At 43.9% G+C, this 26,853-nt stretch overlaps 1 protein-coding gene across 20 annotated transcripts in view; it reads left to right on the top strand.

Annotated features, from left to right (window-relative positions):
• The window catches only part of LOC137345926 (histone deacetylase 9-like), a 1,063,883-nt gene that overhangs the window by 725,168 nt on the left and 311,862 nt on the right, over window positions 1-26,853 (top strand). For all 20 annotated transcript variants that reach the window (XR_010968622.1, XR_010968626.1, XM_068009206.1 and 17 more), the window contains one exon: window positions 18,764-18,990. Coding sequence is in view for 18 of the 20 variants with exons in the window: in XM_068009206.1 (XP_067865307.1) it covers window positions 18,764-18,990 (227 nt within the window). In the remaining 2 variants the exon portion in view is untranslated. The remainder of the gene's footprint in view (window positions 1-18,763; window positions 18,991-26,853) is intronic.

Below are 26,853 nucleotides of genomic sequence, written 5' to 3'. Positions count from 1 at the left end.
CAGCTGTGTACAATGGGAGGCACATGCAACCTATCTGCTCATGAGTTCAATGGTTCAGCATCATGGGCAAAGAAGGTTGAGGTTTAATTCTTGTCTCATTCAAGCAGTTACAAAATTGCAATGACATGGGTCTCATACACCCAATATTCTTGCTACCTTGGGCACGTGCAAAAAAAGTGACTGAGGAAGGCTATTGCCTCTCAGCGGCTGATGCCACAATGCCATCAGCAGGCATCACAAGAGGGAGAGGATGCTCAGAATGATATGCTCCAGGGAAGGCATCATAGAAGACTTGTGCTGGCTCGTCAGCACATCCTCAGGACAAGGACAAACCACCTTTAGATTTTGGAGAGGCAATGACAGAGATGTTGGAGGATGTCACTTGAAATGGTCACTGAGATTTGTGGGATCATTCGGCAGGACCTGCCACCATGTGGTTTTGATGGGAACCCATACCAGTTGCCCTCAAGGTGACTACGGCTCTTAAGTTTGTTGCAAGCGGTGCTTTGCAGGGCTAAAGGGTGACCTATTTGGTATCTCACAGGCTACCACTCACAGGTGCACTAAGCAGTTGACCAATGCCCGATTCCATCATGCTTCTGATGTCATCTAATTCCAAATAGATGAGGACAGCCAGGCAGCAAGCTCAGTGGCCTTTGGTGCCATTGTTTATTTCCCTGCAGTGCAAGGATTGATTGACTACACTCATGTGGCCATTAGAGCTCCCGATAGCTGCATTTGTGAATCGCAAAGACTTTCACTCTTTGAATGTTCATCTGTTTAGTGTCCATAGATGAAAAATCATGCACTTCTGTGCTCGTTTCCCAGGAAGCTGTCCTGATGCAAACATTTTGCGATAATCACAGCTAATGGGGATCTTGTAAGCTCCAGGCCATGTTTACATCTGGATCTAGGGTGACAAGTGTTACCCCCATTGGAAATGGTTGATGACACCAGTGAGGCATCCCCAAAGCACAGCTGAAGAGCCATACAATGCAGTTCACACTTCCACCAGAGCCATCATCGAACACACCATTGGCATGTTGAAAATACACTTCTGCTGCCTTGATCAGTCATCAGCTGCTGTGCACTACATAACCTGGCAATGCAACACAGATGTATTTTGCAGGAGGAGGAGGAATGGGAGGAACACTACTCCCCCTCAGAGGAGGATCCTTTGGATCTTCCTGAGGCAGAGACCATTAATATTAATGAGCCTTTAATGAATGCCAGGGCCATTGAGAGACTTGGCAGGGACATCAGGAATAAACTTACATTTGGCTATTACAGCCAAGAGTGAGGCACCGCATGATTACAGTTCTAACGCAGGAACTACATTGCCATCCTGGGATATTGACCTACCCCTGTCAGCCTAACCATTGCACAAATTTAAAAGCAGGCATCCTTTGTCATCCATGCAGTGTAGTTTTGCTGAATGCACTGGCTGCTGAATAGTAAATCGGAAAATACCTGTGGCATACTTGACGATAGGTCTACCATCCAACCATGAACATTCAATCAGAACCAGCTACACTATAATATCACTTTGACTGCACCTGCTAACATCTCCAAGTTGTGACTGAACGTGGACAATCTCCTCTGCGAGGCATAGAAGGGAGGGCCTGCTGAGCCGACATATGAAGGCATTTCACAACGACTGCCTATTCCCACAACTAGCAGTCAGTGAAGAATGAAAGATCAAACCTTAAAGTTAAAAGAAGAATGGCCACGTCCATCACTCTTTTAAAAGCATCAAAGCGTGCCATTACATTTTGGTTCTTTACTTGGCAAGTCTCAATGAATGACAATACTGTATCCAATTATAAAGAAAATAAATGTATTTTTATCTATTTACAGGTGTCGCAATGTTACTTTGACCACCTGCGCAACTTTCATGCTCATAATTGTTTAATCTGTCTCAGCCACTACATCTTGCTGCTACCCAGACATTGGCAACTGAGATGTTGGCACTCTGTTCATTGCGCTTCCCTATTGCCCGGAATAACCGTGGCAGGCGTCCTCTGGAGGAATGGGGACTTGAGGGCTCTATCATACTGGGGGTCTGCAGCACTGGAGCTGGAACACCTTTTTTTTATTCATGCATGGGATGTGGGCGTCGCTGGCCAGGCCAGCATTTCTGGCCCATCCCTAATTGCCCTTGAGAAGGTGGTGGTGAGTTGCCTTCTTGAACCGCTGCAGTCCATATGGGGTAGGTATACCCACAGTGCTGTTAGGAAGGGAGTTCCAGGATTTTGACCCAGCGACAGTGAAGGAACAGCGATACAGTGCCAAGTCAAAATGGTGTGTGACTTGGAGGGGAACTTGCAGGCGGTGGTGTTCCCATGCATTTGCTGCCCTTGTACTTCTAGTTGGTAGAGGTCACGGGTTTGGAAGGTGCTGTCTAAGGAACCTTGGTGCGTTGCTGCAGTGCATCTTGTAGATGGTACACACAACTGCCACAATGCGTCAGTGGTGGAGGGAGTGAATGTTTGTGAATGGGGTGCCAATCAAGCGGGCTGCTTTGTCCTGGATGGTGTCGAGCTTCTTGAGTGTTGTTGGAGCTGCACCCATCCAGGCAAGTGGAGAGTATTCCATCACACTCCTGACTTGTGCCTTGTAGATGGTGGACAGGCTTTGGCGAGTCAGGCGGTGAATTACTCGCCGCAGGATTCCTAGCCTCTGACCTGCTCTTGTAGCCACGGTATTTATATGGCTACTCCAGTTCAGTTTCTGGTCAATGGTAGCCCCTAGGATGTTGATAGTGGGGGATTCAGTGATGGTGATGCCATTGAATGTCAAGTGGAGATGGATAGATTCTCTCTCGTTGGAGATGGTCATTGCCTGGAACTTGTGTGGTGCGAATGTTACTTGTCACTTATCAGCCCAAGCCTGGATACTGTCCAAGTCTTGCTGCAGTTCTACATGGACTGCTTCAGTATCTGAGGAGTCACGAATGGTGCTAAATATTGTGCAATCATCAGCGAACATCCCCACTTCTAACCTTATGATTGAAGGAAGGTCATTGATGAAGCAGCTGAAGATGGTTGGGCCTAGGACACTACCCTGAGGAACCCCTGCAGTGATGTCCTGGAGCTCAGATGATTGACCTCCAACAACCACAACCATCTTCCTTTGTGCTAGGTATAACTCCAGCCAGCGGAGGCTTTTCCCCCTGATTCCCATTGACCTCAGTTTTGCTAGGGCTCCTGGATGCCATATTCGGTCAAATGCTGCCTTGATGTCAAGGGCAGTCACTCTCACCTCACTCTTGACTTCAGCTCTTTTTTCCATATTTGAACCAAGGCTGTAATGAGGTCAGGAGCTGAGTGGCCCTGGCGGAACCCAAACTGAGTGTCACTGAGCAGGTTATTGCTGTGCAAGTGCCGCTTGATGGCACTGTTGATGACACCTTCCATCACTTTACTGATGATTGAGAGTAGGCTGATGGGGTGGTAATTGGCCGGGTTGGACTTGTCCTGCTTCTTGTGTACAGGAAGGGCATAGGAAGGAATACCTGGGCAATTTTCCACATTGCAGGGGAGATGCCAGTGTTGTAGCTGTACTGGAACAGCTTGGCTTGGGGCGCGGCAAGTTCTGGAGCACAGGTCTTCAGTACTATTGCCGGAATATTGTCAGGGCCCATAGCCTTTGCAGTATCCAGTGCCTTCAGTCGTTTCTTGATATCACGTGGAGTGAATCAAATTGGCGAAAGTCTGGCATCTGTGATGCTGGGGACATCAGGAGGAGGCCGAGATGGATCATTCACTCGGCACTTCTGGCTGAAGATTGTTGCAAATGCTTCAGCATTATCTTTCGCACTGATGTGCTGGGCTCCACCATCATTGAGGATGGGTATATTTGTGGAGCCACTTCCTCCAGTTAGTTGTTTAATTGTCCACCACCATTCCGGGCTGATGTGGCAGGACTGTAGAGCTTAGATCTGATCCGTTGGTTATGGGATCGCTTAGCTCTGTCTATCGCATGCTGCTTACGCAGTTTGGCACGCAGATAGCTCTGTGTTGTAGCTTCACCAGGTTGACACCTCATCTTGAGTTATGCCTGCTGCTGCTCCTGGCATGCCCTCCTGCACTGTTCATTGATCCAGGGTTGGTCTCTGCCTTATGCTCACCTCCAGGAGGTAAGGGGGTCAATGTCGGGATGTAAGAGGAGGCATCACCTAACCTGAGGTGTTCTTAGAGGAAGGCCCCTGGGCAGCTGACACATGCTTCTCCTCCAACTGGGTGCACAATGGCACTTGCCTGTCTCCCTGAGGAGAAGGGGCACCCGCGGGGGTTTCAGGTGCCTCGTCCCCTCTTGCTTAGCAACTGCTGCATAGAGCCCATGGCTACACTGATGGAATGAAAGTCAGAGTGCATATGGGTCAAGTGCTCAACCTGGCTCTCCATGGCGGTTGCCACTCCATGGACAAAGCCACATTCTCACATGCCCAGGACATAGCAGACATCATGTCTTGCATGGACTCCTCCATCGCATACGCAAAGCCACGCATGACTTCAGGCATCGCCAGCATATTTTCCTCATGCTTTTGCTGCGATTCTAGCAGACTTCTTGTGGCTTTGAAGAGAGGATCATCATCAGCATTGGGCTTAGCTGGGACCTGGTCCCCAGCAGACCTCTGAATGTCAAGGGACCCAGCTGGCTCATGCTCTCTCAGCTGCTGGGACGTGTCTGTGTCATGCCCACCAGATTGTGACCCTGATTTTATGAGAAAATCCCCTGCTGACCGTGTGGGTATAATTGCGCTGGCAGAGATTGCAGAAGAGGCAGGTGACGGTGCATGCTCTGGGGCACAGGCTTCATCTTCCCAAGAGGTGGAGTCAGCATTTTGCTGGTGTCGCATTATGCGAGCATGGGCACCTGTACTGGAGAACAAACAGAAGCACATTAAGCAACATTACAGCATGAGCTCATCACATGTTCACATGATCCTCGTGTGTGCCCCTATGGCATCAACAGTAAGGTTGACACTTCATCCTTATGCCTCACCGATCAGCGTCGCTGTCCGCTATGGCTTTTCCTCCTCCCTCTCCAGCAATCTGCACAGCCTCCTCCTCTGCTGGGGTCAGGAGTCTGACATCTGATACATCACCCCCTGCCTTTAAAATTGATGGGGAGCATCTACCAGGATAAGTGCCAACATGTGCCTACCCCAGATATCCAGTGCTGAACCTGCAAAGGGGTCTCGGCCCAGGAGCATGTTTTTCAGAATGAGAGGCTCAGAAACATTCCCTGCTCGAGGGACATGCTCAGGCAAATGCTTACCAAAGTTTCCTAAAACAGGCTAAATTTAACAATCAAAAAACAGTTATATGATTACCAAAGATTCTCACACTCAAACAAAAGCTGCTTTTACAAAAAATTATTGACTCACTATAGACTTTCTTATTTCTCTATTGGTTTGACAATGTATTTATTTAGCTAATATTGCTGAATTTTTGCTGTTTCTGATTATTACTGAGTTGTAAATAAAGTTATTAGTTGTCTTCGTCCATCTCTAATCTGTGTGGTAATATTCAATATTTCAAAAAGAATTTGGTAGCACAATATAAGACTGTGTTAAATCCAGTAAATAGATAACAGCAGATGGGGACATAGTTAACCCCTCATTCATGCACTTTTGCAAGAATCTAGAAGAGAAAGAGTACAATTTCCATAAAAAATGCAGTTAGACTGGAATAGACAAGCCCTAAATTTTTATGCTGGGATTCAACACAGGGCACCTCTACTGTCATACCTCCCAGGGAGGTTCCGAGGGAGGTTCCCTAGTTTGTCTGAAAATTGTGGGCACTCACGCCACTAGAGACACATCTTGGGTGCCTGCCATATTTACAGGCCCATAAAGTTAAATAGAGATGTGCTGAGCCCCTTAAAAAATTCTAAACAAAACTTTTGCACCCAGATCTTCAGGGTTTCAGATCTCATTCCTGGTCTGGTCTCCCAGGCGTGCTGCACTTCTACCCTTGTTGGGATGATATGTCTGGTCTGACCAGGTGTGCCTCCATCAACTATATGCTGACAGTCCAGGGGTATGGGAACTCCAATATTCAAAGTCCTCGTCTCAACCCTCCTTCATGACAAGGGTCTCATATTGAGCAAGGTGGAGGTTTCACTCTCATAGGTCATCCCAGAGGCTTGGCTGCAAGGCTGGGTTGCAGCATATTTGTGTCCCAGTCTCGATGGTTTAAATTTTTTTAGGCTGTGGTCCTTGTGATCCGATATTATGTGTATTAAAATTCTTGTCAATTGTTTTGCTCTGAGTAAAATGCATCTGATAGTTCATGTGCAAACCTGGATTAAATTTATCGCAAATTATCAGTCAATTTACTAATTTGAATGAAAATTATATACTGTGTTGGGAGCACAAATTCATAAAACTGACTTCAGAGTTACTGGCAATATAAGCCATTGTCTGTTTTTGAAACTGTGTAAAATAAATGCCTATTGGGACGTATGAACTGGTGCAGCTTGACTGGGTCTTACAGATGACTAATGGATACTCTATTTATGATATTGTTCATGTCTGTGTAGTTGTTGACTGATGCAATGTTACTTTGACCTTTATTATTGACACACAATGTTATTACAGTGTTATACTGCCAGCAGGCAGAGTGTGTGAATGATTTGAGTCACATGTTAAGTTCTGTTCCATGTTTGGATAACAACCAGTATTTTGGTTTGTTCAACTGTAGAAGCCATTATTTCCATGTCCTGACCTAACATAAAATGATCAGATGTTCAGGTTTGTCCACTTTCAGGTCATTTGAGTCACTTGTTTCAGTTGATCTTCCAAGGCATTGCACATGCGGAATCAAGATCAACAGCAGGGTTCATGTCAAACAGGGTCAGAAGGAAGGGGGAAATCATTGAACCCAGGTAAAGGATGCAGATTGAAAGAGGAGGGGTAGTTTAGAGAGGAGGGTGGGGGAGAGGGGTTTAGGAAGGGAGGGAAGAAAAAGGGAGAGGAGGCTATAAGGAGAGAGCTGAGAAAGGAGAAAGACTGGGAGGGGGTCAGTTACAGAGTTGTGCTTCCCTTGGCCAAGCTGTAGGAGGGAAATGATGAGGAAGGAGGATGGAGGACAGGTAGTGGAGGAGAGAAGGAGAGAGAGAGGAGGGTAGGGCCGGGAAGAGGATGGGAAGGAGTAGGGATAGGGAGGAGGAGGAGGATTTGGCAGAAAAGGGAATAACAAGGGAAAGGGAAGGATAAGGGAAGAGTTGAGGAGGTGGAGAATGAGTTACAGAAGATTGAAGAATAGAACAAAGAACAAAGAAAATTACAGCACAGGAACAGGCCCTTCGGCCCTCCAAGCCTGCGCCGATCCAGATCCTCTATCTAAACATGTCGCCTATTTTCTAAGGGTCTGTATCTCTTTGCTTCCTGCCCATTCATGTATCTGGCTAGATACATCTTAAAAGATGCTATCGTGCCCGCGTCTACCACCTCCGCTGGCAACGCGTTCCAGGCACCCACCACCCTCTGCGTAAAGAACTTTCCACGCATATCCCCCCTAAACTTTTCCCCTCTCACTTTGAACTCATGACCCCCAGTAATTGAATCCCCCACTCTGGGGAAAAAGCTTCTTGCTATCCACCCTGTCTATACCTCTCATGATTTTGTACACCTCAATCAGGTCCCCCCTCAACCTCCGTCTTTCTAATGAAAATAATCCTAATCTACTCAACCTCTCTCCATAGCTAGCGCCCTCCATACCAGGCAACATCCTGGTGAACCTCCTCTGCACCCTCTCCAAAGCATCTACATCCTTTTGGTAATGTGGCGACCAGAACTGCATGCAGTATTCCAAATGTGGCCGAACCAAAGTCTTATACAACTGTAACATGACCTGCCAACTCTTGTACTCAATACCCCGTCCGATGAAGGAAAGCATGCCGTATGCCTTCTTGACCACTCTATTGACCTGCGTTGCCACCTTCAGGGAACAATGGACCTGAACACCCAAATCTCTCTGTACATCAATTTTCCCCAGGACTTTTCCATTTACTGTATAGTTCACTCTTGAATTGGATCTTCCAAAATGCATCACCTCGTATTTGCCCTGATTGAACTCCATCTGCCATTTCTCTGCCCAACTCTCCAATCTATCTATATTCTGCTGTATTCTCTGACAGTCCCCTTCACTATCTGCTACTCCACCAATCTTAGTGTCGTCTGCAAACTTGCTAATCAGACCACCTATACTTTCCTCCAAATCATTTATGTATATCACAAACAACAGTGGTCCCAGCACAGATCCCTGTGGAACACCACTGGTCACACGTCTCCATTTTGAGAAACTTCCTTCCACTACTACTCTCTGTCTCCTGTTGCCCAGCCAGTTCTTTATCCATCTAGCTAGTACACCCTGGACCCCATGCGACTTCACTTTCTCCATCAGCCTGCCATGGGGAACCTTATCAAACGCCTTACTGAAGTCCATGTATATGACATCTACAGCCCTTCCCTCATCAATCAACTTTGTCACTTCCTCAAAGAATTCTATTAAGTTGGTAAGACGTGACCTTCCCTGCACAAAACCATGTTGCCTATCACTGATAAGCTCATTTTCTTCCAAATGGGAATAGATCCTATCCCTCAGTATCTTCTCCAGCAGCTTCCCTACCACTGACGTCAGGCTCACCGGTCTATAATTACCTGGATTATCCCTGCTACCCTTCTTAAACAAGGGGACAACATTAGCAATTCTCCAGTCCTCCGGGACCTCACCCGTGTTTAAGGATGCTGCAAAGATATCTGTTAAGGCCCCAGCTATTTCCTCTCTCGCTTCCCTCAGTAACCTGGGATAGATCACATCCGGACCTGGGGACGTCCACCTTAATGCCTTTTAGAATACCCAACACCTCCTCCCTCCTTATGCCGACTTGACCTAGAGTAATCAAACATCTGTCCCTAACCTCAACATCCGTCATGCCCCTCTCCTCGGTGAATACCGATGCAAAGTACTCGTTTAAAATCTCACCCATTTTCTCTGACTCCACGCGTAACTTTCCTCCTTTGTCCTTGAGTGGGCCAATCCTTTCTCTAGTTACCCTCTTGCTCCTTATATATGAATAAAAGGCTTTGGGATTTTCCTTAACCCTGTTTGCTAAAGATATTTCATGACCCCTTTTAGCCCTCTTGATTCCTCGTTTCAGATTGGTCCTACATTCCCGATATTCTTCCAAAGCTTCGTCTTTCTTCAGCCGCCTAGACCTTATGTATGCTTCCTTTTTCCTCTTAGCTAGTCTCACAATTTCACCTGTCATCCATGGTTCCCTAATCTTGCCATTTCTATCCCTCATTTTCACAGGAACATGTCTCTCCTGCACGCTAATCAACCTCTCTTTAAAAGCCTCCCACATATCACATGTGGATTTACCTTCAAACAGCTGCTCCCAATCTACATTCCCCAGCTCCTGCCGGGCAATGAGATGGAAGAGAAGGGAGTGAGAAGATGATGGGTAGTGGAGAATGAAAAAAGGAGAGGGAAGGGTGATTGGGAGGTAGATGGAGTCAGGGAGGGGAATGAGAGACAGTGTAGGGAGAAGAAGAAATGGACAAGGGTAAAGGATATTTGGATAATGAGTGGTGGGGAAGAACAGTTTCCAGGGTTCGTTTTAATGCTGTGTGGATTGGGGGAGCTGGCCAATGACAATTTCCCTGTTCAGTGGGAAGGGAGAAGGGTTCGAGTAGGCTAAGGTGGATAGGGGTAGATGCAGTCAAAACGCTGATCAGTGAGTGGTATCTTCTCAATGCATTGGGAACAGGGCTGGATTGTTGCTTGTGACACAGGAAGGATTGAAAAGTTTCTTGCTGGCTTAGTGTCTGGGCCAAGATGCTGCTCAGTGCAAGAGAGGCTGAGATGCTAGTTGTTGGGAGGAAGAGGCTGTTTGGATAGAATTGTTAATCAATGAGGGTAGGGATGTCATTAGGCTGCCAGCTGCAGTGAGTGAATCATGGAATCAGGCACTGATGGTTGATGATAGATATGGAATGCCACAAAAGAAAGGAGGCTGGCAGGGGGAAGGGGTTAAGAGTTCAGGGGAGCTGTGTGTGGGCTAAGTAGTTCCAAAAGATGTTACTTTTACTTTCAAATTTTAATGCTTATTTCATTCACTTACCTATACCAAGTAAGAATCATATAATTATAGAATGGTTACAGAAAGGTCATTCGGCCCATCGTGCCTGTGCTGGCTCTATGTAAGAGCTACTCAGTTGGTCCCACTTATTTGTTTTTTCACCACCTTTCCCTTTTGAAAGCAACAGTTAAAACTGCCTGCACCACACTCTCTGGCCATGCAGTTCAGATCCCAACCACTCGCTGCGTAAAAAAAATTCTTCCTCATATTGCCTCTGGTTCTTTTCCCAATCACCTTAAATTGGTGTCCGTTGGTTCTCGACCCTTCCACCAATGGGAACAGTTTCTCACTGTCTACTCTGTTCAGAACCCTCATGATTTACTTCACAATGAGATTCAGTGGCTAGAGCCTGCAAGTATGTGTAGACTCAATTTGTGTTTTTTGTATTATTCTTAATATGCTATTGAGCAACTTTGTTTTAGCAGCTAATATTATGAGACATTTAGCATTTAAAAAAATCTCATTACAGCACAACCTAGCAGCATAGCAGATATTTGGGAATGGTAGTGTAGTGGTTATGTAACTCAACCAGTAATCCAGAGGCTAGGACCAGTGATCTGGAGATGTGCGTTCAGATCTCACCATGGCAACTAGGGAATTGAAATTCTGTTAATTAAATAAATCTGGAACAAAATGCTAGCATCAATAGCGATGATAATAACTGCCCTCTGAAATGATCTAGCAAGCCACCCAATTATAACAAACTGCTATGACAAAGTATACTTAAAATTTACACCTAGGTATCAGATCCGGACATGACACCTCATCATTTCTGCAAAGTTTTCCTCACTAACAGCTGGAGACTTCTGCCAAAATTAGGAGATCCATCCCACAAATTAGTCAAGCAACATAGTCATACTCACAGAATCATACACTTCAGCCAGATTCCTCAATCACCATCCCTATCCTGTCCCACCGGTAGGACAGACTCAGTAGAGGTGACAGCACAGTGGTATACAGTCAAGAAGGAATGTCCCTGGAAGTCCTTAACACTGACGCTGACCACCATGACGTCTCATGGCATCAGGTCAAACATGGGCAACGTCTTGCTCTCCCTCAGCTGATGAAACAGTACTTCTGCATGTTGAACACCACTTGGAAGAGGCACTGAGGGAAGCAAGGGCAAAGAGTGTACTCTGGGTGGGAGACTTCAATATCCATCATCAAAATTGGCTCAGTAGCTGGCCTGAAGGACACAGCTGTTAGAATGGGCCTGCAGCAGGTTGTGAGAGAAGCACTATGAGGGAAAAACATACTTGACCTTGTCCTCACCAATCTACCTGCTGCAGATGCATTTATCCATGACATTATTGCTAGGATTGACCACCACACAGTCCTTATGGTGACAAAGTCCCCTCTTCAAACTGAGGACACCCTGCTTCATGTTGTGGCACTACCACTGAGCTAAATGGGATAGATTCAGAACAAATCTAGCAGCTCAAAACTGGGCATCCATGAGGTGCTGGGGGCCATCAGCAGCAGCATAATTGTATTCAACCACAATCATAACTTCATGGTCCAGTATATCCTCACTTTATCATTGCACCAACCCTGGTTCAATGTGCAGTGTAGAAGAACATGCCAGGATCAGAACTAGATGTACCTAAAAATGAGGTGCCCACCTGATAAAGTTACAACATGGACTACATGCATGCTAACAACGGAAGCAGCATGCTATAGATAGTGCTAAGCATCCCACAAGTAATGAATCAGTTTAAAGCCCTGCAGTCCTACCACATCCAGTCATGATTGGTGGTGGATAATTCAACAACTAAGTGGAGAAGGAAGCTCCATGAGCATGATCATCCTCAATGATGTCAGAGTCTAGCATGTAAGTGCAAAAGATAAGGCTGTAGTGTTTACAACCATCTTCAGCCAGAAGTGCCGGGTGGATCATGCATTTGTTCCTCCTCCTGAGGTCCCCACCATCGCAACAGTCTGTCTTCAGCTAATTCAATTCTCTCCATGTGATATCAAGAAATGGTTTAGTGCCCTGGATATAGCAAAGCCACAACAACATCCCGGCTGCAGTGCTGAAGACTTGTGCTCAAGAACTAGCCATACCTATAACCAAGCTGTTCCAGTACAGTTACAACACTGGCAGCTACCCGAAAAAATTGTAAATTGCACAGGTGTGTCCTGTCCAGAAAAAGCAGGATAAATCCAATCCAGCCAATTATCATGTCATCAGTCTACTCTCAATCATCAGCAAAATGATGGAAGAGGTCGTTGACAGTGTTATTAAGCAACACTTACTTTGCAGTAACCTGCTCACCGATGCTCAGTATAGGGTTAGACAGGACCATTTGGCTCCAGACCTTATTACAGCATTGGTCCAAACAGGAATAAAACAGCTGAATCCCAGAGAACAACAGGTTAGAACAACTGCTGTTGACATCAATGCAACATTTGACCAACTGTTGCATCACCGAGGGAATCAGAAGGAAACTTCTCCACTGGCTGGCCTCATACCTAGCACAAAGGAAGATGGTTGTGGTTGTTAGTAGCCAATCATTTCAGCACCAGGACATTGCTGAAGTGTTCCTCCGGGCAGTGTCCTTGGCCAAACTATCGGTTGCTTCATCACTGGCCTCCCTTCAGCATAAGATCAGATGTAGGGATGTTCGCTGATGATTGCACAATGTTCAGTACCATTTGCAATTCCTCAAATAATGAAGCAGTCCGTGCCCATGGGCAGCAAGACCTGGACAACATTTAGGCTTGAACTGCTAAGTGGCAAGTAGCATTTGCACCATACCAGTTCTAGGCAATGACCATCTTCAACAATAGAGAGTCTAACCACTTTGATTTGATGGCATTACCATCGCTGAATCCCCTACCATCAACATCCTAGGGGGTCACTATTGACCAGAAATTTAACTGATCAAGCCACAGTAATACTGTGGCTACAACAGCAGGTCAGAGTCTGGGTATTCTGTGGAGAGTGACTCACCTCCTGACTCCCCATAGCCTTTCCACCACCTACAAGGCATAAGTCAGGAGTGTGGCTCTCCATTTGCCTGGATGACTGTAGCTCTAATAACACTCAAGAAGCTCACCACCATTCAGGGAAAAGTGACTTGCTGTAACTAGTGGGGTGCGACAGGGATCTGTGCTGGGGCCTCAACTATTTACAATCTATATTGACTTGGTTGGAGTATATTGTAGCCAGATTTGCTGACAATGCAAAGATAGATGGGAAAACAAGTTGTGAGGAGGGCACAGAGAGTCTGCAAAGGGACATATAGATAGGTTAAGTGAGTGAGCAAACATTTGGCAGATGGAGTATAATGTGGGAAAATGTGTTCTTATTATCACCCCATCTTTCACTTTAAATATTCACTCCCTCCGCCACTGGCACACCGTATATGTACCATCTACAAGATGCACTGTGGCAACTTGCCAAGACTTTTTCTACAGCATCTTCAAAACCCTTGACCTTGACCATCTAAAAGGACAAGGGCAGCATGGCAGCATGAATATGGGAATACCATCATCTGCAAGTTCCCTTCCAAGTCACATACCATCCTGTCTTGGAAATGTATTGCTATTCCTTCATCGTTGCTGGGTCAAAATCCTGGAACTCTTTCCCTAACAGCATTGTGGGAACAGCTTCACCAAGGTCTGCAGCAGTTAAAGAAGGCACTCGCCATCACTTTCTCAAGGGCATTTAGGCATGGGCAATATATGTTGGCCTTGCCAGTGACACCCACACCCCATGAATGAATAAAAATGACAGGTACTTCAGTTGGATATTGACATTTTATTATGGATTTTATTAGACAAATCCTCACATAAGAGTTTTCAGTATATTTTGATCGGAAATGTTGTGACCAACTTGGCAATTTTAATATATAATAGATTTCCTAATTTTGGCCTGTTATCAGAGTACTGGCAAAGGGGAAATAATCTATTAGTTTATTGTACTAGATTGGAGCTACTATGATCTACCATACGACCTGCAAGTTAATCCCTAAATAATATTAGCAGTAACTATAATGTTTCAGCAAAGACAATGCCTCTATTACTGTCCTTTTATGTCACTCTGATGCAATATAATTGAAGAATATCTTCTCTCTCTACCTTAAAACCGTCACAGTGGATTGCACATCCATTGAATACTCCATAGCCCTAAGAAATATCTTGTAAGTTAGATTTTAGTTATAAAATAGCTGTTGTGGTGGAATGAGCTAATTCAATATTGGATGACTACATATAGCACTTCTACATTACCTACGATAGAGTTACAGCTTTACAGGTCTTCCTATCTGTGACTTAGTTCATCAATGACCAGATTATACATGAACATGCATTATGAAGAGATCATACCTTTCAACTTTTTGAAAAGTCCCGCATAGAAGAATTTTTTTTTGCAGTATATGCCATGCAAATTCATTGTGAAATAAAGCAGCTTAGACTGAAGCTCATTGTCAAGTGATGAGAGAAAGAATGAAATAGTAATTGAATAACATTCCTCAAATGTTCCAAGATGACTCCTGCTGTAACTTCAGTCAGAGCCCACTGGAATGGCTGAAAACTTAGCCAGGACTCAGTTAAACTGGGACCAAGCTGCAGGACAAAGTTTCCAGGATGGCCTGTGAGGACAGTCACTAAATGCCGCTACAGGGTCATCCCTGAGCAAGGAGTGGTGACATCCTACCTTGGTGGTTCCCATGCTCTGGCATCATCAGTGTAACCTTGGAGGCTGTTAAACCATGAGCAGAGAGGTGTAGGTGTAATAATGAGCAGAAGTATACCTCAACCAGGAGGATCCAGGCCAGAGAAGCAAGTTGGACCCCTGAAGACTTCTACCAGGGAAATTATTTTCTTCATGACTTGTGGACAATTTGGGCCTCAATATTCCTGTGTTTCCAGGGGGTCAAAATAGCCCTCCTGAACCTAGAATCCAGAGGCCAGATTTCCTGGAAACTTGGAGCAGGAGGACAGCCAAGATGTTAACAACAGCCTCATGCTAAGTAGGTGCCCTCCCTTCGCCTGACATTCGTTGCTGGGCTCAGTGTTAAAGGACAAAGTGCTGTGACCATTTCAGGAACATGCCTTCTGATATACTTTATAAATAAACATATAGAACCTGGCACCATCATTGAAAATTTGGAAAAAAAAAGAAAATAAGTAGAAAAAAATTAGCTGATACACACCCGAACTTTTCTGGATTTTTTTTTACCTTAACTATGGTGCAAAAGCGGTTAGTACTGCCTTTTTGAGAGGCAATTCACGTGTGACTAATATACACCGGTTTTACACTGAAACGTCAGTACATGTGATTTTCCTCAATCTTTGCGCAGTTTTATGCAGGAGATCTTCATGTGGAAGCAGTAGTTTTGGCTGAGGGACTAAATGAATACTTTGCATCTGCCTTCACTAAAGAAAAGGATGCTGCTAATGTAACAATAAGGGAGGAGACGGTAAAGAAATTGGATTAGATAAAAATAGATAAAGAGGAGGTACTTAAAAGGTTGACAGTATTCAAAGTAGAAATAAAATCACCCTATCTGGATGGGATGCATCCTAGTTTGATGAGGGAAGTAAGGTGGAAATTATGGAGTTTCTGGCCAAAGTATTTTAATCCTCCTTTGATATGAGAGTGGTGCCAGGCATCTGGAGAATTGCAAATTTTACACCCCTGTTCTAAAAGGGAAGAGGGATAAAGCTGGCAATTACAGACCAGTCATGTTAACTTAAGTGGTGGAGAAACTCTTAGAGACATTAATACAGAACAAAATTATTTGGCACTTGGAAAAATATGGGTTAATGAATGAAAGCCGGCATAGATTTGTTGAAGGCAAATTGTATTTGACTAACTTGATTGAGTTGTTTGATGAAGTAACAGAAAAGGTAATATGGTGGGTGTTCTGTATATGGACATTTAAAAAGTAACACATCATTGACTTGTGAGCAAAATTGGAGCACGTGAGATTAAATGCATGGATAAAAAACTGGCTAAGGGACAGAAAGCAGAGAGGAGTGGCGAACAGTTATTTTTCAGACTGGAGGAGAGTGTGCAGTGGTGTCCCACAAGCGTCAGTGTTGGGATCACTTCTCTTTTGACATATAGGGCTGAATTTTACCAGCCCGCTGACATCGGGGGTCATGACGGAGGGGCCCAGAAAATACTTCTGGGAGAGTCCGCTATGGGCTTCAATGCTGGGAAGGTCCCACCACATTTTACAGGCGGCAGCAAGGCCTCGGGGCGCCCCCACCCCCGCCGCTCGGCGATGGAGCCTTGATTTAAATATTTAAATAAATTAGACTGAATGAATACTGACTTACCTTGTAGTGATGGCCATCCCACACCAATATTCTGGCCAGTGGCCGGAACTCCTGCCCCCTCAGAACTCTGTTCGGAGATCCAAGGCATAACATTGATAGGGAGGGGGAGGAGTGAAGTTTTCAGGGCAGGGGTAGGGGGGGGAGCAGGGAAAACTCTTCCTATTGGTGGAGGGTTGATGGGAAAGGGCTGAGGATTAAAGTTAATAAAGTTCGGTGGGGGCAAGGTCGGGATCGGAATATAATATTTTTTGGGCGGAAAGGAAATTTATGAAGTGATTAGTCATTGGGAGTGTGGGAGAAGGGATTGAAAATGTTAAAAGATGTCTAACTTTATTATTAAACATTCTGTGACTTTAAAAATAAAAATGTAAATGAAGGGCTTGAAGCCCTTTAAAAATGGCGCCGGCTGCCGTTACTGGGGATGGTGCACCCGCCCCCTCTGCATCATCAGGGGCGGGCGCTCCGCCTCCTCCATGCTAATGAGCTGCCTCATCGCAGCGGCTCCAAGGCATACGCCTCGTGTGTGCTCCGTGCACTTTTTGAAGTTCGCCACCAAGAATGGTGGTGAGCTATTAAAATTCAGCCCATATAATTGACTTGGACTTGAGTATACAGAGCAAAATTTAAAGTTTGCAGATAACATGAAACTTGGAAATATAGTAAACAGTAAAGAGAATAAAAATAGACTTCAGGAGGAACTGGTGAAATAGGCTGGCATTTAACACGGTGAAGTGTAAAATGAATAATTTTGTTAGGAAGAATAAGGAGAGGCAATATAAACCAATTATAAAGTGTGGGTGGGTTGCAGGAACAGAGACCTCTGTGGGTATATATATATACAGAAGTCTTGAAGGTGGCAGGACAAGCTGAGAAGGCTGTTAAAAAGGCAGACAGGACCCTCGGCTTTATAAATAGAGGCACAGAGAACAAAAGCAAGGAAAATATGCTAAACATTTATAACATTACTTAGGCCACAGCTGGAGTTTTCTGGCCAATTCTGGGCAGCACACTTTAGGAAGGATGTCAATGCATAGAGAGGGTGCAGAAGAGATTTACTAGAATTGTATCAGCAATGACAGACTTCCATTATGTGGAGAGATTGGAGAATCTGCGGCTGTTCTCCTTAGGATGGAGATGGTGAAGGAAAGATTTGATAGAGGGGATCAAAATCTTGAATGGTTTTGATAGAGTAAATAAAGAGAAACTGTTTCTGGTGGGAGAAGGGTTCGTAACCAGAGGACACAGATTTAAGGTAATTGACAAAGGAACCAGAGGGGACATGAAGAAAAACAATTTTACCCAGCGAGTTGTTATCATCTGGAATGCACTGCCTGAAAGGGTCATGGAAGCAGATTCAATAATAACTTTCAAAAGAAAATTGGATAAATACTTGAAGAGCAAATATTTGCAGGGCGAAAAGGAATGAGCAAAGGAGTGGGACAAATTGAACAGCTTTCAAAAAGCTGCACAAATACTTTGGGCCATGTAACCTTCTTCTGCACTTAGCATTTTTGATTCTGAGATTTGTTGGACAAATCCCTTTGCTATTCAGTGAGGTAGTTTTGTCTCCCATTAAAAGGAACAAGCTTATGTGAGTTTCCTGCATTTCTGCCAGTAATGAGCTGGCATAGATTTACACCCAAATATTTAGCTGGAAGTGACCCAAAGTCTCCTGATATCAAAATAACTGAGATTGCTGGAGTTTGATGGCAATTTTCTTTGCAATGTTTTTTGTTGTTTTTTTATTCCTGAGATCTGCTCTGTAACTAAAGTGCTGTCAGCCTCAGTCCACCTGAAAGTTTAGATACCTTGGTGACAATATTATTGTTTGATGTTGTACTTTAGTACTTTAGACATCTCTGTACATGAGCCATTACAAGCAGTTGTGTGAGACATTTATATAAGAGATTATGTGGCCAATTTTCCTTGGGACTCTGCATCTGTGTGCTGGATTGGGTGAGTCTATCTAAAGTATGTCCACCTAAGCAGCCCTTGAAATGTCTGAATTTGATGGACTGGGAATTTCAAAATTACTTAACAAGGGGAAAGACCTGGAATTATGAGTCTCAGGGCCCTTTTTGTCCTGACCTTTACATCTGGGGAATAGGCAATTCCTGGGGCATGAGTTAGGAAAATGGTTCCATTACTTATTGTGAATTGAGTTAATTTATAAATAAATGTTGCATTTTAAACTCAAAATAAAATTCAGTTCTCTTATCGTGTATGTTATTATAGTAATCTTCAATATGAAGGAATATGACATTGTAAAATATCATCTTTAGGTTACTGTTTACCAAATCATTATGCTGTCTTTTAGGTGTGGTTCCTCTTCATGCTCATTCTCCATTGGCAGCAGCGGGCGAGAGATTATCACCGACGCTCCGAGCTTCAAACAAGTTGCCACGCCACAGGCCACTTAATCGAACACACTCTGCGCCACTCCCACAAAGCACGCAGGCTCTGGCACAACTGGTTGTTCAACAGCAACACCAACAGTTCCTGGAAAAGCAGAAGCAGTACCAGCAGCAGATGCAGTTGACCAAGGTCAGAGCTTTCTTTGTAATTGACATTTCAATTATTCATGTTTATGGAAAACCGCTTGAACGCATCCTTCTTTACCCAAACATGAACTTGGTGAACTTAAGATGTAAATGAACCTGGCAATTTGCATTGAGAAATTGTGCATATTTAATGTGAAAATGCTGGAAATGCTGAGCCGATCTGGCAGCATCTGTAGAGAGAGAAACAGAGTTAACAGGCAGAATTCTATCCTATCCTTGAAGATGGGAATGGAGGCAGGGGCATACAAACGGCAAGGGATAGCATCGGGTGGCATGCCTGACATTGGCCTGTCCCCATGCCATTTTGTCCAGTGTGGGGAATGCCAAGGAAGGCCTTCCCTCCACAGCCAATTGAGGCCCTTCAGTGGCCAAATTAAAGGACAGCCTCCTGCCTCCGCTCCAGTTTTACTGAAGTCAGAGGGGTCTACGCTGCGTGGAGATGCCTCCAGGTGAGATCTGCCACCCTCATAGTAAGCTCAGGGGTGTTCCCCACTCTGGAGGCAATCCGTGGCCCCCAGGTGGCGATATCCATCCCCGCGGCAAGATCCTCCCCACCCTCACCAACACCCTCACCCCCACCCCATCTCCAGGGCCCACCTGACTGGCCCCAGTGACCTAACTGCACTCACCTGCTTCATGGGATTTCCAACATCTTGTCCAATGCAGGCCTCCTGCAATACTGGCAGTGACCACCACTCCCAGTGACACTACTGGTTTTTCAGAGCTGCTGCCCTCCAATTGGCCAGCAGCTCAGGTGGCAGGTGCTTGTCCCTTAAAGGGACAGCATCTCCTGATGGCGGGCAATTAATTGGCTGCCCATGTGAAATTCCACCCGGAGTCCGACTGAAGGCTGAGGTGGGGTCTCTCCCCAACTTCCTGCCCACCGCTGGGGCCCCTGTCACTGGGATAAAATCATGGCCAATGTTTCAGGTTGATGATTTTTCATCAGAATGATATTTAGTATCTTAGAGACTGACACGCCTGCCAGCCTTTTTGGCAACTGTGGTTCTCCTTCATTTGTTCAACCATCACATATAGCAGGATGTAGGGTGGGTGGATGGTCGACATAATATTTTATCTAGAGGTTAAACATTAATCAAATAATGAGGAAGATCAGACCAAAGGGTTATCATTCCTCCGTTTGGAGCAAGGAAGTGACAACTACAATTTTTTTAAAGCATGTATCAGTGAAAGCAATAATTTCCTAAATTAAACATTGGGAAGATTGAAGCCATTCTCCTTGCACCACCCCCTATCCCCCACCTCTGACACACTCTGTTACTTCACTATCGATTCCATCCCACTCCCCGGCCACTGTCGCAGACTGAAGCAGACTTTTTCCAATTTTACAATCTTGTTTGACCCTGAGCTAGGCTTCCATCCCCATACCTTTCCATCGCAAAGACCGCGACTTCCAACTCTGAAAAACATTGTCCATCTATGCCCCTGCCTCAACCCATCTGCTGCTGAAATCCTTATGCCTTTGTCACCTCCAGACTTTCCCATTCCAATGCTCTTCTGACCAGCCTCCCATCCTCTATCCCCCATAAACTGCATGTCATCCAAATCACTCATACCCGTATCCTAATCTACACAAAGTCCTGCTCAACTATCACCCCTGTGCTTGCAGATCGACATTAGGCCCTGGTTCATCAACATCCCAAATTTAAAGTTCCCATCCTTGCACTCAAATGCTTTCATGGTTTTAGTTCTCCCTATCTCTGTAGCCTCCTTCAGCCCGACAGTGCTCTGAGGAACTCCGACTCTGGCCTGCTATGCATCCCCCATGCCTTCACCCCATCACAGGCAGATATGCCTTCAGTCACCTAGGCCCGAAGTCCTGGAATTCCCTTGCTAAACTTCTACACCTCTCTCTCCTCCTTTAATACCTACCTTCAAACCTATTTTTTGACTAATGTTTTAGTCACCCTTCCTAATATGTCCTTCTTTGGCTCAGTAACAGCCTTTGGCAGATTATGCTTCTATGGAGAATTATGGGATGTTTCACTGCAATAAACTTGCTGTATAAATGCGCATGGTTGTATTACCACACATCACAGGCAAGGCGTTGAACATGGTATCCCTGGCTCTTATGGCTCAATTAATCACTGAATAAACTAACTGAGGCATTTGCAGAGTTTTAAATACCATTAAACACATGAAACATTTTTTTCAGTCCCCCCTTGTTCTTACTGCATTGATTTGCACATCAGCCTGTTGAGTTGCTGCTTGTTTGTAATACTACTAGATTTTTCCAGGAGGATTAGGATTTTAAAAGATGTGTTGATACCAACATAAAAAAGTTATTCTCTGCATGACACTTTCATAGGCCCTGTGTTCTTGGGCCAGAGAGTAGGATATGTCTCCCACCTGCTGAGACAGACAGGTATTACTTTCTTTGATGTGCTTTCTACTGAGACTCATGCAGTCATTCATTTGCTCATTTAGTTGCATTCCTTCTCTCTCTCTCTCTGAAACTACTGTGGCTCAGAGAGCCCTGTAAATTATGTCCATTTTAATTTCCTGAATTGAAGCAGTTGTACATGAAAAATGGAAATTATTGCAGGCTTATACAGTAAATTTCAATCTTGTGTGCAAAGGCGCTGTGAGTTCTTTGGGAGCCCATTAACTGTCGTTTGATGAAATGCTATAAATAAAGTGACAGGATCAAGTTTTATATCTTCATCCTTAATTATTTGCATTTCCAGTGCTATTATATAATTGTGGAGCACATAAACATCTATAATTATAACAAAGACATTTTATTTTTTAAATGATTATTTCACAACAACAACTTGTATTTATATAGTGTCTTTTATGTAATAAAACATTCCAGATGTCTAAAAGCTTGGTCAAAGAGGTAGGTTTTAAGGAGGGTCCTAAAGGAGGAAAGAAAGGTGGAGAGATTTAGGGAGGGAAATCCAGAGCTTAGAGCCTTGGCAGCTGAAGGCACACCCACCAATGCTGGAGCAATTAAAATTGGACATGCTCGAGAGGCCAAAATTAGAGGAGCGCATATATCTCGGCAGATTGTGGAGCTGGAGAGATTGCAGAGTGGGGAGAGGCCATGAAGAGATTTGAAAACAAAGATGAGGATTTTAAAATCAAGGTGTTGCTTAACTGGGAGCCACTATAGGCCAGCGAGCAGAGGGGTGATGGGTGAACGATACTTGGTGCGAAGTGGGACATGGGCAGCAGAGTTTATGGAGGATAGAACATGGGAGGTCGGCCAGGAATGCATTGGAATAGTCAAATCTAGAGGTAACAAAGGCATAGATAAGGGTTTTAGCAGCTGATAAACTAAGTCAGGGACGGAGTCAAGCATTGCTACGGAGGTGGAAATAGGCATGTTAGTCACGGCGCGGATATGTCGTCAGAAGCACATCTCAGGATCAAGTATAGCACCACAGTTGCAGTCAGGTTCAGTCTCAGACAGTTGCCAGGGAGAAGACTTTTAAGAAGCCTTCAACAAGATTATGTGATATATTTGGCTAAGAATTGTCTCTTTTACCTGAGCAGCTTTGCTTAAGTTCCAAGCTAGATTTATGAGTTAATTTGCTTCCTTTTAGCTGATTTGTACTCTGTGTTTATCACTGACAGTACACCCGAACTGAATAGCAAAAAATAATATAAAAATTACGGTGTATTTGCATTTAGAGGCAGGGCGAAACACCAAAATGGATGGTTTGCTTTCCTGCCTCCAGAGGCCACAACCCAGTGTAAATTCCAGAGCATTGTGCTGTCAGAGGTAGAAGTGGCCAGTAGACAAGATGAATTGAAACAGTGAGGAGAAAATTTTTGTCTTCATTGCCCAGGCAGTAATCTAGTTTGCCAACTCATTGTACAACCCACTTCATTTTTGATGCATTCATTTCAATGGAATGAAAGTCTGGTAGAGTTATCTGCTCAGATTACCCACCCAGGCTGTGAAGATGACAATTTACTGGCTACCTTTGACAGCAATGAGGTTTTTCTATCAGTCGGCTGCGAGGCCCTCCCCAGACACTGGCAGAAGTAGAAATGTCAACAACACAGCCTGAAAATTTCCTCTGAAGTTGCAGTGACATAGTAGGAGCAGCTCTGAGGAAATTTTCAGCCATTTAGGCAACAGCTTTGGTAAATTTACTGGTTATATGTCAATGCTGTAGAAACTGCACTGCTTCATAAATAAAGAGGTTTTCATAGCTGCAGACTAGGAACCAGCATTGGAGAGCAACTTCTGGAAGCAGTTCTCCATTGTAAATGGATCGAAAGTTGACTGTTAAGCAACCTGAATAAAATAGGTTTAGGCTATCTCAAATCATTCCCAGGTTTATCAGGCAATAACATTAATCTAATTAGCACTAGTTGAGCAATCTGACTCCACAATATTAATGGCATCTGTTGTGAGGAATTGAACACAATATCTTCATGCAGGGGGGGCTTGCTTTTCCATGGTTGAAGCTGAATGGTATCAATGGTTTTGTATAGAAAGATCTCAATGCCATAGTATTAAACTGCTGGTACATTAAAATCAATAGATGGAAATCACTAATCTATCTGCCTGAATTTCTAATATGCATTTCCGCCTTGCATATTCCCAAAATTCTACACTTAGACCTATCCACTATTATACCTAACCTGACAGTGTTTATTGCTACTTCTACAGAAAAATATCACTAAAAAGTCTTCTCTTCAGCATCATTATCCCTCACTTTATAAGCAGAGGAAGGGAAAACATTTTCCTCCAGTGTTTGGTAGGGGCTCTGATTTGAGAAATAATTGATGGGGCAAGCTAGATTGGCTGAATGGCCTTTATTTACAATGACCCAATGTTTGACGATATGTTTAGCTTTAATTTTCCATTTTTAATTTTCCCTCCTTCACTGTTCTCCATTTCCCACCCAACTTGAACAAATAAGAAGACTTGTATCCTGTTTTGTTTTGAGGCCACATCTAGGAATCTCCCACAATGCTGAGTAGATGACAGTATCATAACAGTGCTCGAACAGTTTAAGCTAGAGTAGCAGCTAGCTCTAGTGTGCAGGTCTTCAGTACTAGAGCCAGGATAATTTTGGGGCCACAGTGCACTCAGCCTCTTCCAAATGCCATGTGGAATGAACTAAATTTGTTGGACACTGCATTAATGATCTTTGGAGAATGCCACATGTGACTTTTGACTATAGATGCTTGAAAACTCTTCAGTCTTGTTCTTTGCACACGTGGTATGATTTGCCATGATCGGGGACTTTCTTGCAGCCTTCTCCTTGCTCAGTTGTCTGGTTCCCCTCCACCATGCTCAACTGGATCTGGTAGGACTGCAAAGTTTTGTTCTACTCTGCTGTTCATGAGACTGCTTAATGTTAATTGTATATTAGTTGGGTTTAATTGTATACAGGTAATTTGCATCACCTTGAATTCCTATAAATAGACAGAAAGTGGAACTGTGTTTGTTGGGTAAGGAGGAGTTTGAAATGCATAATTCTGTAAATGAATATAAAGGTATGTAAAGATTGGCTCCAGTTCCATCCTTTACCAACTGGTTTTCTGGAGTATAACATGGTAGTGGAGGATGGTTACCTAAAGGTGAAGGTTGGAAGCTAAAAATAACATTCAGATATAAAACTAAAATCTCAGTAGGGATTGTTGAAAATGGCAGAAAATAAGTGTAAATTGTTGGGGTATGTTACTCTCCGATGTTCTCGGAGTCTGAACCACGTGACCAGTGGAAGAATGAAGTGGATGTATGGTAATGGGTTATGTCCCTACTGAAGAGCATTGTCACCTCCTACAAGAAGTTCAGTCAAAAGTAAAGTATTTTGTGAGCTGGATGCCCATTAGAGTTCTTGAATGAAATATGCAAGAAAGATGATCTGTTAAGTGCCTATGAGGCATGGTCAGACTTTAATAGATTTCAGAAAACAGATGGGCATTCCATGGAAAAATATATCATGGATTTTAACAGAATGTGTAAAATATTTGCAAAATTCAATTTGGGGATCCCTGGCTCAGTACCGGTGTTTAAGTTGCTGGATTGTGCTATGGTGTCTCATATGGACAGGCTACTGGTTCTAACAGGTGTTTAGTTCTAGGAGAGGGGGAACTTATTGGATCAGATGTCTGCTGCCTTGAAAAACTCCTGGGGACCATTTCCTTCAATCTTTGTGAAACATATGTGACAGTCCATGGTGACACAAAGAATAGAGGGCTCAATGTTTGCCAGATTTCAAAATAGTCCATATACTGGATGCAGGCACCAATATGATGAAAAGATTAAAGACAGGCAGAATGAGGATAAAAGAACCTTTAGCAGATCTAGCTATTACAGCAGAAGACAGTAATAATAGACAAATGAATCTCAGGAATGCCCGAGGAACATCGTTTAGGTGCCTCAGGTGTGACTTGAAGTACCATTATGCGATGAACTGCCCAAAGCGGAGAGACAGCGTCCTTGAAATGACAAATGACACAGAGAATTCTGAGGAAGAGAATGAAGATAATGATGAATCTGAAAAATTTATGCTGGTCACGAGGACTTTTAGTCCTGTGATGAAATTGTTGGTCATGGACTCATTTAACTATGCAACGATGGATAGTGCTTGCACTTTAACAGTATGTGGAACAGATTGGTTAAAATGTTATCTTGATTCCCTAAGTAGTGGAGATCAATACAAGGCTAAGGAATATAAAAGTACTACTTGCTTTATGTTTGGGGATGACAACACATTGAGAGTTGTAATTCCATGTAAAATAGCTGGAGTAAGCCAGTTCATAAGTACTGATGTAGTCTCCAGTGAGATACCGATGCTGTTGAGTAAACCTTCTATGAAAAAGGTACAAATGAAACTTGACATGGAGCAAGATAAGGCAATTATTTTTGAAAAGTCAGAGTGTCTGCAGTTTACCCAGTCAGGACATTATTGTATCCCCTGATGTTTCAGAGTATTAGACTAGGTGATAAGAATCAGAGATACAAAAAAGTTCTGATAAAAGGTCACAGACCTGAAATGTTAACTCTGTTTCTCTCTCCACAGATGCAGCCAGACCTGCTGAGTATTTCCAGCACTTCCTGTTTTTATTCAGATTTCCAGCATCTGCAGTATTTTTCTCTTATTGAGACAAAAAGCTAATTGTCTTAATAGGCAATTTATTTACCCGACTTGTCAAAGGTTATAACACAGACCTGGCTCAAAGAAGGGCAGGACTGGGTGTTAAATATTCCTGGATACAAGGTGTTCAAGAAAGATAGTATGATGAAAACCACACCTTCCAAGAATGAAGCATATTAATTTTGTCCTATGGAACATTAATTTTAAACTCTTACTGGACTGAAAACATGGCTGCACCTGCATTCTAAAAGGACAATGGCTGGAAACATTTGGATTCTAAGAGACAGTTGCCCAGAGAAGACAATGAGACTACTCCCTGATACAATTAACCAAATGGATTTTGATCACAAGACATTGACTGTGTGAAAGCCGACTGAGGATGTCTACTAAGATTGGAAGAATCCACAAAACTCGCCAGGCAGGTTGTCCCAAAAAAAAGAACTAGTCACATGACTGGGCTGCTGGCCCAGGTTTGGTTTGAATTGTATTCACAGAACAGTTTGGGTCAGACTGCAATTTGAAGATAGGAGAGAAGAATGGTCTCCCTCTCTCTCACGAAAAGAAGAAACTGCAACTGGATTTCAAGAAGACAGAGAACCATCAAAACAAGTTTGAAATTGTGTACTGGGCCCAATGAGAAGGCAAGATTTAATTGCAACCAAAGACTTTACATTGAACTCAAAAGACAGTAAATTAACTCCAGCTATTGCTTCAAACCTTTCCCCTTGATTCTTTCTTCTTCCCTGTCTCTATCTGCG

Source organism: Heterodontus francisci, chromosome 2, assembly GCF_036365525.1.
Source record: "Heterodontus francisci isolate sHetFra1 chromosome 2, sHetFra1.hap1, whole genome shotgun sequence".
Classification (NCBI taxonomy): domain Eukaryota; kingdom Metazoa; phylum Chordata; class Chondrichthyes; order Heterodontiformes; family Heterodontidae; genus Heterodontus; species Heterodontus francisci.
This window is presented reverse-complemented; position numbering and strand designations above follow the sequence as displayed.